The sequence below is a fragment of the Entelurus aequoreus genome, linkage group LG15 (genome assembly GCF_033978785.1).
Source record: "Entelurus aequoreus isolate RoL-2023_Sb linkage group LG15, RoL_Eaeq_v1.1, whole genome shotgun sequence".
NCBI lineage: Eukaryota > Metazoa > Chordata > Actinopteri > Syngnathiformes > Syngnathidae > Entelurus > Entelurus aequoreus.
The window spans coordinates 50,946,109-50,959,443 of record NC_084745.1 but is presented as its reverse complement, the minus strand read 5'-3'; the positions used below and the strand labels follow the sequence as shown (position 1 = coordinate 50,959,443).

General features: G+C 35.3%; 1 protein-coding gene across 2 annotated transcripts in view; it reads left to right on the top strand.

The window, feature by feature from the left end:
* Positions 1–13,335, top strand: part of rnpc3 (RNA-binding region (RNP1, RRM) containing 3) — a 53,993-nt gene that overhangs the window by 19,402 nt on the left and 21,256 nt on the right. For both annotated transcript variants that reach the window (XM_062021703.1, XM_062021702.1), the window contains exons 2-5: positions 474–630; positions 2,217–2,264; positions 11,153–11,262; positions 11,362–11,451. In XM_062021703.1, the coding sequence (XP_061877687.1) occupies positions 478–630; positions 2,217–2,264; positions 11,153–11,262; positions 11,362–11,451 (401 nt within the window). In that variant the 5' untranslated portion in view covers positions 474–477. The remainder of the gene's footprint in view (positions 1–473; positions 631–2,216; positions 2,265–11,152; positions 11,263–11,361; positions 11,452–13,335) is intronic.

The window sequence follows — 13,335 nt, the reverse complement described above, 5'->3', positions numbered from 1 at the left end:
ATAATAGTGAGAGTCCAGTCCATAGTGGATCTAACATAATAGTGAGAGTCCAGTCCATAGTAGATCTAATATAATAGTGAGAGTCCAGTCCATGATAAACATTCTGAATTTATTTCATCCATCCATTCATTTTCAAAATAATCTTACTCATCTCACTATATGAGTATTATTTATTTATTTATCTTTATTGTGATTACTTATGGAGTATATTGTGAATACATTGAGAACAGGAAGTAAACAAAAGTTTTAGCAACTGTTAAGTAAAAGAAATGGGGTAGGATTACCGTAGATAGGCTCTGCTGCTTCCTACTCCTTTTCGAACATGTTGAAAAGAGAATCTGGAAATTATGATGTATCATGTTGTATGCTTGCATGTTCCAAATAAACTCAAACCATTTAGTGGTCAATTGTACGGAATATGTACTGTACTGTGCAATCTACTAATAAAAGTTTCAAAAAAAACAAACCTGCAGACAAATGGAGATGTGTGAGGAAGCAGCCAGGAAAAGAGGCAGCAAGACTCTGCTGGTCCACCATCTGCCAGCCGAGTTGACTGAGGATGAAAAGGAGGATCTGCTCAAGTACTTTGGAGCGGAGTCCGTCAGAGTCTTCTCCAACTTTGGCCGTATGGTAGGATTAAACGTCTTTCTTTCTGTCTTTAGTTTATTTCGAACATGAACACACTTACAGCATAATACATCACACAATTTCATGTCATTTCACTTTGCATCATGTCCGAAAAGGAGTAGGAAGAAGCAAAGCTTATTTAATCCTGCCCTTTTCCCACTCCAGAGCGTTGACAAATATATACATTCATTTACTGACTTTTTATAGTAAAATTACATCCGTGAATGAGTAATACAACAGTTTTTAAGTCAGTCATTATTAACATACTGAGATGAAGAATATCTTATTTTCAATAAGGTTGAAAGTGTTTCTCATAATTCTTCTTCTTTGTACTTTGTAAGCACTACTAATTTGAACAACCTCTTAAACTTGGTCGTATCAGTACAATGTTTAACTTATTTACTTAATCCATTCCATAATTCAATTCCACATACTGATGTGCTAAAGGTTCTAAGTGATGTACGTGCATACAAATGTTTTAAATTACATTTTCCTCTATGGCTATATTTCTCCTCTTTAGTTCAGAAGAATTGTTGTACATTCTTTGGTAGCAGGTTATAGTTTGCTTTGTATATACCGTATTTTTCGAACTATAAATCACATTTTTTTTCATAGTTTGGCCGGGGGTGCGACTTATACTCAGGAGCGACTTATGTGTGAAATTATTAACACATTAGCGTAAAATATCAAATAATATTATTTATCTCATTCACGTAAGAGACTAGACGTATAAGATTTCATGGGATTTAGCGATTAGGAGTGACAGATTGTTTGGTAAACGTATAGCATGTTCTATATGTTATAGTTATTTGAATGACTCTTACCATAATATGTTACGTTAACATACCAGGCACCTTCTCAGTTGGTTATTTATGCCTCATATAACGTACACTTATTCAGCCTGTTGTTCACTATTCTTTATATATTTTAAATTTCCTTTCAAATGTCTATTCTTGGTGTTGGCTTTTATCAAATAAATTTCCCTCAAAAATGCGACCTATACTCCATTGCCACTTATATATGTTTTTTCCTTCTTTATTATGCATTTTCGGCAGGTGCGACTTATACTCCGAAAAATACGGTAATTTTAGCTGTTAGCAATTTTACCATCGGATTTTAATATTTTTAACTCAATAAATAAAATGTTTGTATGTTCTCTATATCCATCATTATATATTATTCTTATTGATCTTTTTTGTAACACGGTTAATGAATGAAGTGTACTTTTGTAGTTATTTCCCCATATTTCTGCACATAAACTCAGATATGTAACACTAGCGAGCAGTAGAGAATATGAAGTGATTTTTGGCCCAGGACGTATTTTGTCTTGTTCATTATTGAAATGTTTCTTGCCACCTTATGTTGTATATTTTTTATATGAGATTTCCAGTTCGTTTTATCATCTATTAATACTCCCGAAAATGTCGTTTCTTTTAATCTTTCAGTATCTACTCCGTCTATTTGTATTCGTGTATCATGCTCTTTTCTACTGTTGCAAATAGCATTATTTTAGTTTTACTGAGATTCAAGGACTTCCCCAAACACTTTGAGAGACTTTTAGTTGTACTCATGTCTTTTCTTCTCCACAGAAACATGCAGCATTTGCAGCTTTTCGCAGTGAAAAAGCTGCAGAGAAGGTGAGTGTGTTTTTATTAGCATATATTGTATAGTGTACCTCAATATACGAGTGTAATTGTAGAGGTGGGAATCTTTGGCCAACGCACAATTTGATTAAAAAGCCGTTATTGATACATTTTTGATTTACAGCAGTGGTCTATAGACTACGGCCCGCCAACGTCCAAAATCCGGCCCACGGGAAGCACAGAATTTAAAAAAAAAGTTTTTATTTGTGTTTGTATTATTTTTTTGTCCTTTCTAGCCCAACTATCAATCCATTTTCTACCACTTGTTACTCTCAGGGTCTTTTAGCTGCTCAGGGAAATCATATTGTCTAAAAATGTTCCTACTGACAACGTGACGTCATCACGCTCGCGCGGCAAGTGCACCCTCTTTCAGTCAATTAGTGCACGAGGAAAAAAATGGCGAAATCATTGGGGGAAATGTAAAATAGATTCCGAGTGTAGAGTTTTTAAACATCAGTGGACATTTGACTTATTTTTTTTGTTTAGTGTAAGGAGAAGGCAGTTTGTCTAATCCCGATGAGCTTCAAGAGGCAGTCACCTGAAATGGCTTTCACTTCACAGGTGTGCTTGAAGCTCATCGAGAGAATGCCAAGAGTGTGCAAAACAGTAATCAGAGCAAAGGGTGGCTATTTTGAAGAAAGTAGAATATAAAACATGTTTTCAGTTATTTCACCTTTTTTTGTTACGTACATTCAGTAACTCCATATGTGTTCATTCATAGTTTTGATGCCTGCAGTGACAATCTACAATGTAAATAGTCATTAAAATAAAGACACATTGAATAAGAAGGTGTGTCCAAACTTTTGGCCTGTACTGTATTATATTGTGGCAGTTTTACATTTATTTTCGTTTCACTAAGCGTTTATCACTTGCAACTGTTAAAAACATTTGTAATAGGAAATTCCCATCACATGTTTTATAATTCATGGAAATGTGTGTCAAACTGGAATAAAAGTGCCCTATAATAAATTACCTGGTCGGATCTCTCGGTGAGGTGGCTCGCTGCAGTCAGCCAAATTTTAAAACTGTCTGAGATACTTTATTTACAATAAATAAATCGATTATTGCCGTTTACTAATTGATTTTATAATCGTCATGTCCAAATTGCAATGCATAAAAAAATTGATTATTTCCCCCACTTGTATTTAATTGGTCTTAACTTAAGAACCCTTGTCTTAAATCAACACCTGACATTGAAATCAATTTAAATGTCGCTTGGCCCCTCCAGAAGAGCACCATTTTAACATGTAACATGCTTTTTAAAAAGGAAATTTAACTTAGTGATGTTGCTACACTGCAAAAACTGAGATCTAAGTAAGATGAAATATCTCAAATAAGGGTGATATTTGCTTATTTTCTGTCTGATAAGATAATTCTTCTCACTAAGCAGATGTTATGTTAGTGTTTTACTTGTTGTAAGGGTTTTGGTCCTAAATGATCTCAGTAAGATATTACAGCTTGTTGCTGACATTTTATGACCTATATTGAGTAAAACATGCTTGAAACTAGAATATCAACTGTTGCAAAGCTGTGTCATCAACACTCACAAGTATACAACTATTTTTTTAAAGTAATAATTTTTTATTTCAAGCTTGAAAAAAAAATCATGACTTTGACACAATTGTCTCATAATTAAAACAGATGACAGCCAAATGGACTTTGCTGTTTTATTTTCAATGAAACAATAGAAAACATGTACTCATATAGTAGTACAGTTGGCACAGTACAGTAAACTGACAGTTAATATTTAAACATTTAACATGTGACTTTTCAAACAACTTTGAACAGATATAGTTCATGCATATTCAGATAAATTCTTCAAAAATACAATTAAAAAAAATTTGGCCGAGGGCCGGGCTGTATATATGCGCACTAATTGACTGAAAGAGCACACACTTGACGCGATGATGTCATGTTATCGATGGGAAAATGCATTTTTAGACCATATGATTTGCCTGAGCGGCAAGCGGCGAGAGTAACAAGCGCTTGCCTTGTTGCCTTTCCATTAAGAACAATACATTAGTTTTTAGTATAAGTTTGCTGGTTTCAAGAAATGTAATGCCGAGCGCATATCATTATGTCAAGATAATGGCACTAGCATTTACTTTATTTAAGAATATTTTTCAACATATTGAGCAAAAAGGTCTCTCTTTTTTTTCTACCGAGAAAAGTGCACTTGTTATTAGTGAGATAATACTTATTTTAAGGTATTTTTGGGTTCATTGAGGTTAGCTAATTTGACTTGTTTTGGAAAGTCTTGACAAGCCAACTTTTCTTGTTCTATTGGCAGATAATTTTGCTTAGTTCAAATAAAATACCCCTAATTTTTGTATTTTTTTCTTTTCTTGTTTTTGAACACTGAACACAGTGCAGGTATGCGTCTGCGTTGCTGATGCATTCAAACCTTAAATGACCCGGTAACCTAACAGTCTATGTGTCCCAGAGACGCACCTCATTAATTCATACAGCACACTTCGCACACGGGCAAGTCAAAGTGCTTTATAGGAAATTACAATAAGGCAAAAATTAAATAATCATAAAAACAATCACAATTCAAATTAAAATCAGAGTGTGGATAGAATATTTTTAGTTGTCATATGCACAATTAAATAGTTTTTTTTTTTTAGCCTGGATTTTCCCATTGAAAAACAATACACTGTGAACAAATCGTGTTTGAAAATCACAGTTACGAACAAAAATATTTGTTGCCAGCCAACTTGACAAGCGCTGTTTCAACCCTCTGCAATCTGAGATGCTCAACACAGCATCACAACGTGCTAGTTTAGTCGCTACTATCCATTCATCGCAGATTTCATTTCAACGATTAAAGATACTTATGTAATTACAAATACACCCCCATTTCAACTGTTTGATATTGTGCTCATTCATGTCGGTGGTGTTTTAACGTTTATTACAGGGGCTCTTAACCTTTTTGAACTTGAAGCCCACTCAGATATTAATGCTGAATTAGTCGTCTTACTCGTGATTTTAATCGCATTAGCTAAAAAAAGTGTCATAAGGCATTCACACAATTGAATATACTGCAACACAAAGGACACATCACACATCACATAACTAAGGTTAAGAAACACTGGTTTTCAGATTAGTTTTTATGTACTGCAACATTTTCACTACTCATAACACAGGAACATCTATAGCGGTTAAGAATGTTTTGTTTGTGTTAAAATCAGCACTTTTATTTATATTTTTTTGGTACTACTTGTTTTCATTTTCATTTTAGTCATTTATTTTGGTGCTTTTTATGTTGCTACATGTCATGTCCCTGTTTCAATAGTCTTTTGTTTAATTTCAGATATACTTTCAACATAAATTCATACATCCGTTATTTATAACCATGCCACCATTAAAAGAATTTAATACTACATTTTTAGAAAAATAAGAACATAAAAACTAGAATGAAATATATATATTTTTTTTTAAAGGGGCTGTTTGCAAATTGATCTGTTAGATTACAAAATGAATTACAATTACAAAAAATCGAACAAGAACACCACCGGCTGGCTAGCTTATGTTACCATTCGTGGTTTAACAGGACATACCTTCTTTTTTTTTTTAAGTTTTCCAGATTTTTTTTTACAAATGACCAATTATATAGAATAAAAATTGCTCGTCGGCCCGAGAAATTTGTATGGCGCTCATGCTTTACTGATATAAATGTAGCTTAAATGTAGATAATGGGTTTTTCAATTTAAAGCACTTTGAGTCACTAGAGAAAAAACTATATATAAATATAATTCACTTTACGCCACGGCTTGTCACTAACCATGCCGTGTACACACGGACGCATTTCAGCTGTGTGTGTCAGCCTTCAAAGATGAAAAAAAGCGTTTAGGAAATAAAAGACAATTAGGCCAAACACAATAACTGAGGGCACATCTTAACATGTATAATTAAACCTTAATTAAGCAAAAATATGATTTATTCAATTAATCGATTGGGATATTCGATATAATACTCGATTACTAAAATATTCGATAGCTGCAGCTCTACATACGTTCATTTACTGACTTCTTTTTGTAGCACACTGACAGCAGTGAATTATTAATACAGCAGTTTTTGTTATAGATAATTAAGTCAATCATGATAACCATACTGAGATGAAGAATATCCCATTTTCAATAAGGTTGACAGTGTTTCTCATAATTCTTCTTCTTTGTACTTTACGCCACTGCTTGTCACTAACCATGCTGTGTACACACACACACACACGTACACACACAAGTCCAGTCCCAGAGAAGCAACTAACAATTTACAGCCGTCTTGTTATGATAGACACATTCAATGATTGCTAATGCTAGCTTAAAAATCCTTGGAAAGAGTTTGCTAATATCGCAGACACATGTAATCGATTGACTCCTGCACACATGACACATGTTCTGGTCCTGTCCTTGTCTGACAGCCTACTGGATTAATATTTTTAAACATCTTGCAGTTCTGGTCCTGTCCCTGTCTGACAGCCTACTGGATTAATATTTTTAAACATCTTGCAGGTGCACTAAATTTTAAGTTGACTCCTTGGCTATTTTTGGAATTCTACCAAGCTCTCAAAAAATTGAGCAGACTTTTAAGGATAGTATCGACTTTGCATCAATACTAGCTCGTAAAAGGATTTTGTTGGCGTGGAAATCAGTTTGCCCCCGAGGCCTCCTATGACCTCATGTTTTACTTACATCTAAAGAACATTAAAGGCCTACTGAAAGCCACTACTACCGACCACGCAGTCTGATAGTTTATACATCAATGATGAAATCTTAACATTGCAACACATGCCAATACGGCCGGGTTAGATTAGTAAAGTGCAATTTTAAATTTCCCGCAAAATATCCTGCTGAAAACGTCTCGGTATGATGGCGCCTGCGCGTGACGTCACGGATTGTAGCGGACATTTTGGGACACCATTGTGGCCAGCTATTAAGTCGTCTGTTTTCATCGCAAAATTCCACAGTATTCTGGACATCTGTGTTAGTGAATTTTTTACAATTTGTTTAATGAACAATGAAGACAGCAAAGAAGAAAGCTGTAGGTGGGAAGCGTTGTATTAGCGGCCGGCTGCAGCAACACAAACACGTAGAGAACTGGGACAACAGAGACTCTTACCAGGAGGACTTTGAGTTGGATACGCGCTACCGTTAGTACGCAGCTGCGGCTTCCAAACATTTGATCGCTTGCCCGTACGTGTGTGCCGCTATGTGCATGTCACGTACGTGACTTTGGGGAAATATATGTGCTGTATGAACTTTGCGGAGGTGAACGGTACTTTGGGCTGTGGGATCCAGTGTGTTGTGCGGGTGTTTGATTTGTATCGGCGGGTTATATGGACGGGAGGGGGGAGGTGTTTGTTATGCGCGATTAATTTGTGGCATATTAAATACCGTAATTTCCGGACTATAAGCCGCTACTTTTTCCCCTCGTTCTGGTCCCTGCGGCTTATACAACGGTGCGGCTTATATACGGCCTGTTCTTCTCCGACACCGACGGAAGAGGATTTCGGTGGTTTTAGTACACAGGAGGAAGATTAAATGATTAAAGACTGACTTTTCATATACCGGTAGGCTGGTTATTTTGATAACGTACAGGCGAGCACTTTGTATTACTTTGCACCGTTGTATTATTTGTACTCTGCATGAATGCTGTTCGCCATGTCAAAGATGTGAAAGTTTGATTGAATGATTGAAAGATTTATTGTTAATAAATGGGACGCTTTGGGTTCCCAAACAGTCATCTCTGTCCCAACAATCCCCTCTGTGGTAGCAGGAACCCCTATATACTACGGTAATTACACATCAAAACCCTGCGGCTTATAGTCGGGTCCGGCTTATATATGGAGCAATCTGTATTTTCCCCTAAATTTAGCTGGTGCGGCTTATAGTCAGGTGCGGCTTATAGTCCGGAAATTACGGTATAAGCCTGGTTGTGTTGTGGCTAATAGAGTATATATATGCCTTGTGTTTATTTACTGTTTTAGTCATTCCCATCTGAATATCAGGTCCCACCCGCCTCTCACAGCATCTTCCCTATCTGAATCGCTTCCACTGCCCTCTAATCCTTCACTCTCACTTTCCTCATCCACAAATCTTTCATCCTCGCTCAAATTAATGGGATAATCGTCGCTTTCTCGGTCCAAATCGCTCTCGCTGCTGGTGGCCATGATTGTAAACAATGTGCAGATGTGAGGAGCTCCACAACCTGTGATGTCACGCTACTTCCGGTACAGGCAAGGCTTTTTTATCATCGACCAAAAGTTGCGATCTTTATCGTCGATGTTCTCTGCTAAATCCTTTCAGCAAAAATATGGCAATATCGCAAAATGATCAAGTATGACACAGAATGGATCTGCTATCCCCGTTTAAATAAGAAAATCTCATTTCAGTAGGCCTTTAAATATAATCTGAGGGGTACACCAAAACAATTGGACTTGACCTGGGGCTGTATGATTAGTGATATAGCTAAATTAAAGACACTATAGGACAAATGTGACACTCACTGTTGACAATTAACCTTTCTGTAGTTTCCTAATGAAGCCTTAGCTTGACGCTCCTCTACTTTCTCCTGGTCCAGCTTGCTGCGGCAACAACAAACACAACTCCAGACGCTCCTCTTCCTTTTATATCGTTTACTTGTGAACTTTAATCATTCCAAAACGTAAAACAATAACGATATGGGAACAAATGAATGGCAAAATAAAGCGAGTTTGTTACAGTAAGAAAGAGTTAAAAAAAGTTAGAGTAAGGTAAAAAAAACTGTGTGGCTCGATTCTACCATACCCGACTGCCATTACCCATAATACATTGTGTCCAAACCATATTACCACACAGATCCTTCCGCCATATATGCAATTAAACAGTTACGTAATCTTCACTGTATTAAAGCAGTATAAAATAGTACGTCATCAAATTATTCAGACAAATGTAATAATTACAAATAGTGTACCTTATAATTATTCTAAGCATGCAATATATACATTTTCGTATTATGCAAATAAAGTAAACAGTCCCCTTTTGGCTGACTAAACATAAAGCACCTTCCATAAAATGTAAATTAACTTAAACATCATTTAGGCTCCTACACTTTCCACTTACCTCAATTCACTTTGTTTTGTTTTTATTCAGTGACACTTGTCTGTATGTTTTTTTAATTTTTTTTTAATTTTTAGTCAGTTCGTTTGATTTTATCTGCTTGTGGTGAAGAGGAAGGCAGTACATTGCCACCCACAGTGATTGTGACTGAAATGTAGGACAGGGAGGCAGGGGGAGGAAAGTTTAATTTTCTTTTTTCTTTTTTTCTTAATTATTCTTTTTTTCCTAATAACATAATTTTTTTGTTTTGGTTTTACTTTTATTGATTTATTTTTTTTGGGGGGAGGGTAGTTTGTTTCTCAGTACCTGTATTATTTTCCCTATCAAATGAATAAACAAATATTTTTTTAAAAATCATTGGAAAGCTAGCACATTAGCGTTAAGGTTACAAACAGCCCCTTTTAGTGGGGAATCACTGAATTTTTCATGGTCCCAACATATTTTACAATCAAGCGAAACGCAACAAAAATCCTACAAACACAGCGAAATATGAACGCGAAGGGTAAAAAAAAAATCCTCCTACTATTTGATGTATCTGATATATCACCAAGCTTTAAAACTTTGTTGTAAAAATCTCCTTCCACGTCTGTCCCTGACACCCACATTTCAGGCTGGCCGCTCTGGAAACACTCTGTGGAAACGCTCCCCACCCACACTGCTTGGTGCCTCGTCTGAGCTGCTGTGAATTTGATTACCATAGTAACTAATTATATGACCATGGTCACTAGCATATCATGCAAAAAGGCATATTGCAACCATTGAAATACTTTGTAGTAGGGGTGTGGGAAAAAATCGATTCGAATTTGAATCGCGATTCTCACGTTGTGCGATACAGAATCGATTCTCATTTTAAAAAAAATGTATTTTTAAAATTGTATTATTATTATTTTTAAATTTAAAAAAAAAAGTATTTTTATTTTTTTAAATCAATCATGCCAACAAAACAATACACAGCAATACCATAACAATGCAATCCAATTCCAAAACCAAACCCGACCCAGCAACACTCAGAACTGCAATAAACAGAGCAATTGAGAGGAGATACAAACACGACACAGAACAAACCAAAAGTAGTGAAACAAAAATGAATATTATCAACAACAGTATCAATATTAGTTACAATTTCAACATAGCAGTGATTAAAAATCCCTCATTGACATTATCATTAGACATTTATAAAAAATAAAAAAAAAGAACAATAGTGTCACAGTGGCTTACACTTGCATCGCATCTCATAAGCTTGACAACACACTGTGTCCAATATTTTCACAAAGATAAAATAAGTCATATTTTTGGTTCATTTAATAGTTAAAACAAATTTACATTATTGCAATCAGTTGATAAAACATTGTCCTTTACAATTATAAAAGCTTTTTACAAAAATCTACTACTCTGCTTGCATGTCAGCAGACTGGGGTAGATCCTGCTGAAATCTACGTATTGAAAGAATAGAGAATCGTTTTGAATCGAATCGTGACCCCAAGAATCGATATTGAATCGAATCGTGGGACACCCAAAGATTCACAGCCCTACTTTGTATAGTTCAAGACTTACAGTCATTGGAAAACATCACTGCACATCATTATAGCAGCTACACTTTCCATCTTAAAGATCTAAATAAATTATTTGGGAATGTCCGGAGGGCCAGATTAGATTGAAAGACTTAACGGGCCGCATGTGGCCCCCGGGCCTTAATTTTTGCCCAGGTCTGCTCTAAGGTCACATGGTATAACCCCCCCCAACAATTACTTTGAGTCACCTGCGCTTATTGTCTTTCTTTTAAAGGCTCTCGCGCGCCTCCATCAGTTAGAGATTCTCAACCGGAAGCTCATTGTGGAATTTGCAAAGGGCCAGGATAATATCACAGTATTAAAGGATCCACCTGTGACAGAAAGGTACGTGACCGCACTGACAACCAAACGTTCCATTGTTCTCAGATTGACATATTTAATATCCCAGTTTGCATCTGATTTTTTTTCCCTTCTTCCTCGCAGTAATAAACATGGCGCAGAAGCGAAGAACAAACAGGAAACGAAGCAGCCAAATGTTCCTCTTATAGAGACCGGCATCGCTCCAAGTCTTGGGTGAGTAATGTGTGTGGTTGTATCAGCTTTTTGTTCGTTTGTAAGTTCATGTTACGGTTGGGCATGCTTTGCTCAAATAAGAAACATGAATGATTTGTAAAATTTGGGTATGCTCAGTACCCTGCTGGGTAGGTTGACCATCAATCCGGAGCTGATTGTGATATATATATATATATATATATATATATATATATATATATATATATATATATATATATATATATATATATATATATATATATATATATATATATATATATATATATATATATATATATATATATATATATATATATATATATTCTAACACTATACACTAATTGACTGAAAAGAGCATGTACTTGGCGCGATGATGTCATGTTATCGATGGGAAAATGCCTTTTTAGACAATATGATTTGCCTGAGCGGCTCGTAGACCCCGAGAGTAACAAGCGGTTGCCTTGTTGCCTTTCCATTAAGAACAATAAACTCGTTTTTAGTATAAGTTTGCTGGTTTCAAGAAATGTAATGCCGAGCGCATATCATTATGTCAAGATAAAAGCACGAGCATTTACTTTATTTAACAATATTTTTCAACATATTGAGAAAAAAAATCTCATATTTGTTTTTCTATCAAGAAAAGTGCACTTGTTATTAGTGAGAATATACTTATTTTAAGGTATTTTGGGGTTTATTGAGGTTAGCAAATTTTACTTGACAAGCCACATTTTCTTGTTCTATTGGCAGATAATTTTGCTTAGTTCAAGTAAAATACCCCTAATTTTTGTATTTTTTTCCCTTGTTTTTGAACACTGACTTTTTGTATACAACGTTCAGAAGTTGATCATATTTTTTTCATAACATGAGAAAAAAACAGTTGACTCAAAATCACACATTTTCATCATCATGATTTTAATTTTTTTTTAATTTATACAGAAATATAATTACTAGAGGTGGGAATCTTTGACCACCTCATGATTCGATTAGATATCTGTTATTATTATTTATGTATATTGATGCAGTTTTACATTTCTTTTTGTTTCACTAAATAAGCGTCTATCACTTGCAACTTTTAAAAACAGTTCATTTGTATTAAGACATTCCCATCACATTTATTAAATGAATGAACATGTGTGCATAACTGGAACATAACATAAAGGAGCTGGTCTGACCTCTTGTCGAGGTGGCTCGCTGCAGTCAGCCAAATTTTAGAACTGTCTGCATTACTTTATTTACAATAAATAAATCGATGATCAATTACTGACGTTTACTAATCGATTTTTATAATCATCCATATAAAACCTGGTTAAAAGACTTCCGTGTGGATAAGTACTTTTTGAGCACATTAAATCATTTTGGCCACAGTCATCGTGATGTGCAATTTAAAACTATCGTCTCGTATCATGTGGATAAGCAATTCATTGCGTTTATGTAAGTCTTTATGTTAATAAGTTGTGACAATAACAAAAACAGTTTAATTTGTTTGTTACAGCATGTTTGAATGTTGCAAACCCCGTTTCCATATGAGTTGGGAAATTGTGTTAGATGTAAATATAAACGGAATACAATGATTTGCAAATCCTTTTCAACCCATATTCAGTTGAATATGCTACAAAGACAACATATTTGATGTTCAAACTGATAAACATTTTTTTTTGTGCAAATAATCATTAACTTTAGAATTTGATGCCAGCAACACGTGACGAAGAAGTTGGGAAAGGTGGCAATAAATACTGATAAAGTTGAGGAATGCTCATCAAACACTTATTTGGAACATCCCACAGGTGAACAGGCAAATTGGGAACAGGTGGGTGCCATGATTGGGTATAAAAGTAGATTCCATGAAATGCTCAGTCATACACAAACAAGGAGGGGCGAGGGTCACCACTTTGTCAACAAATGCGT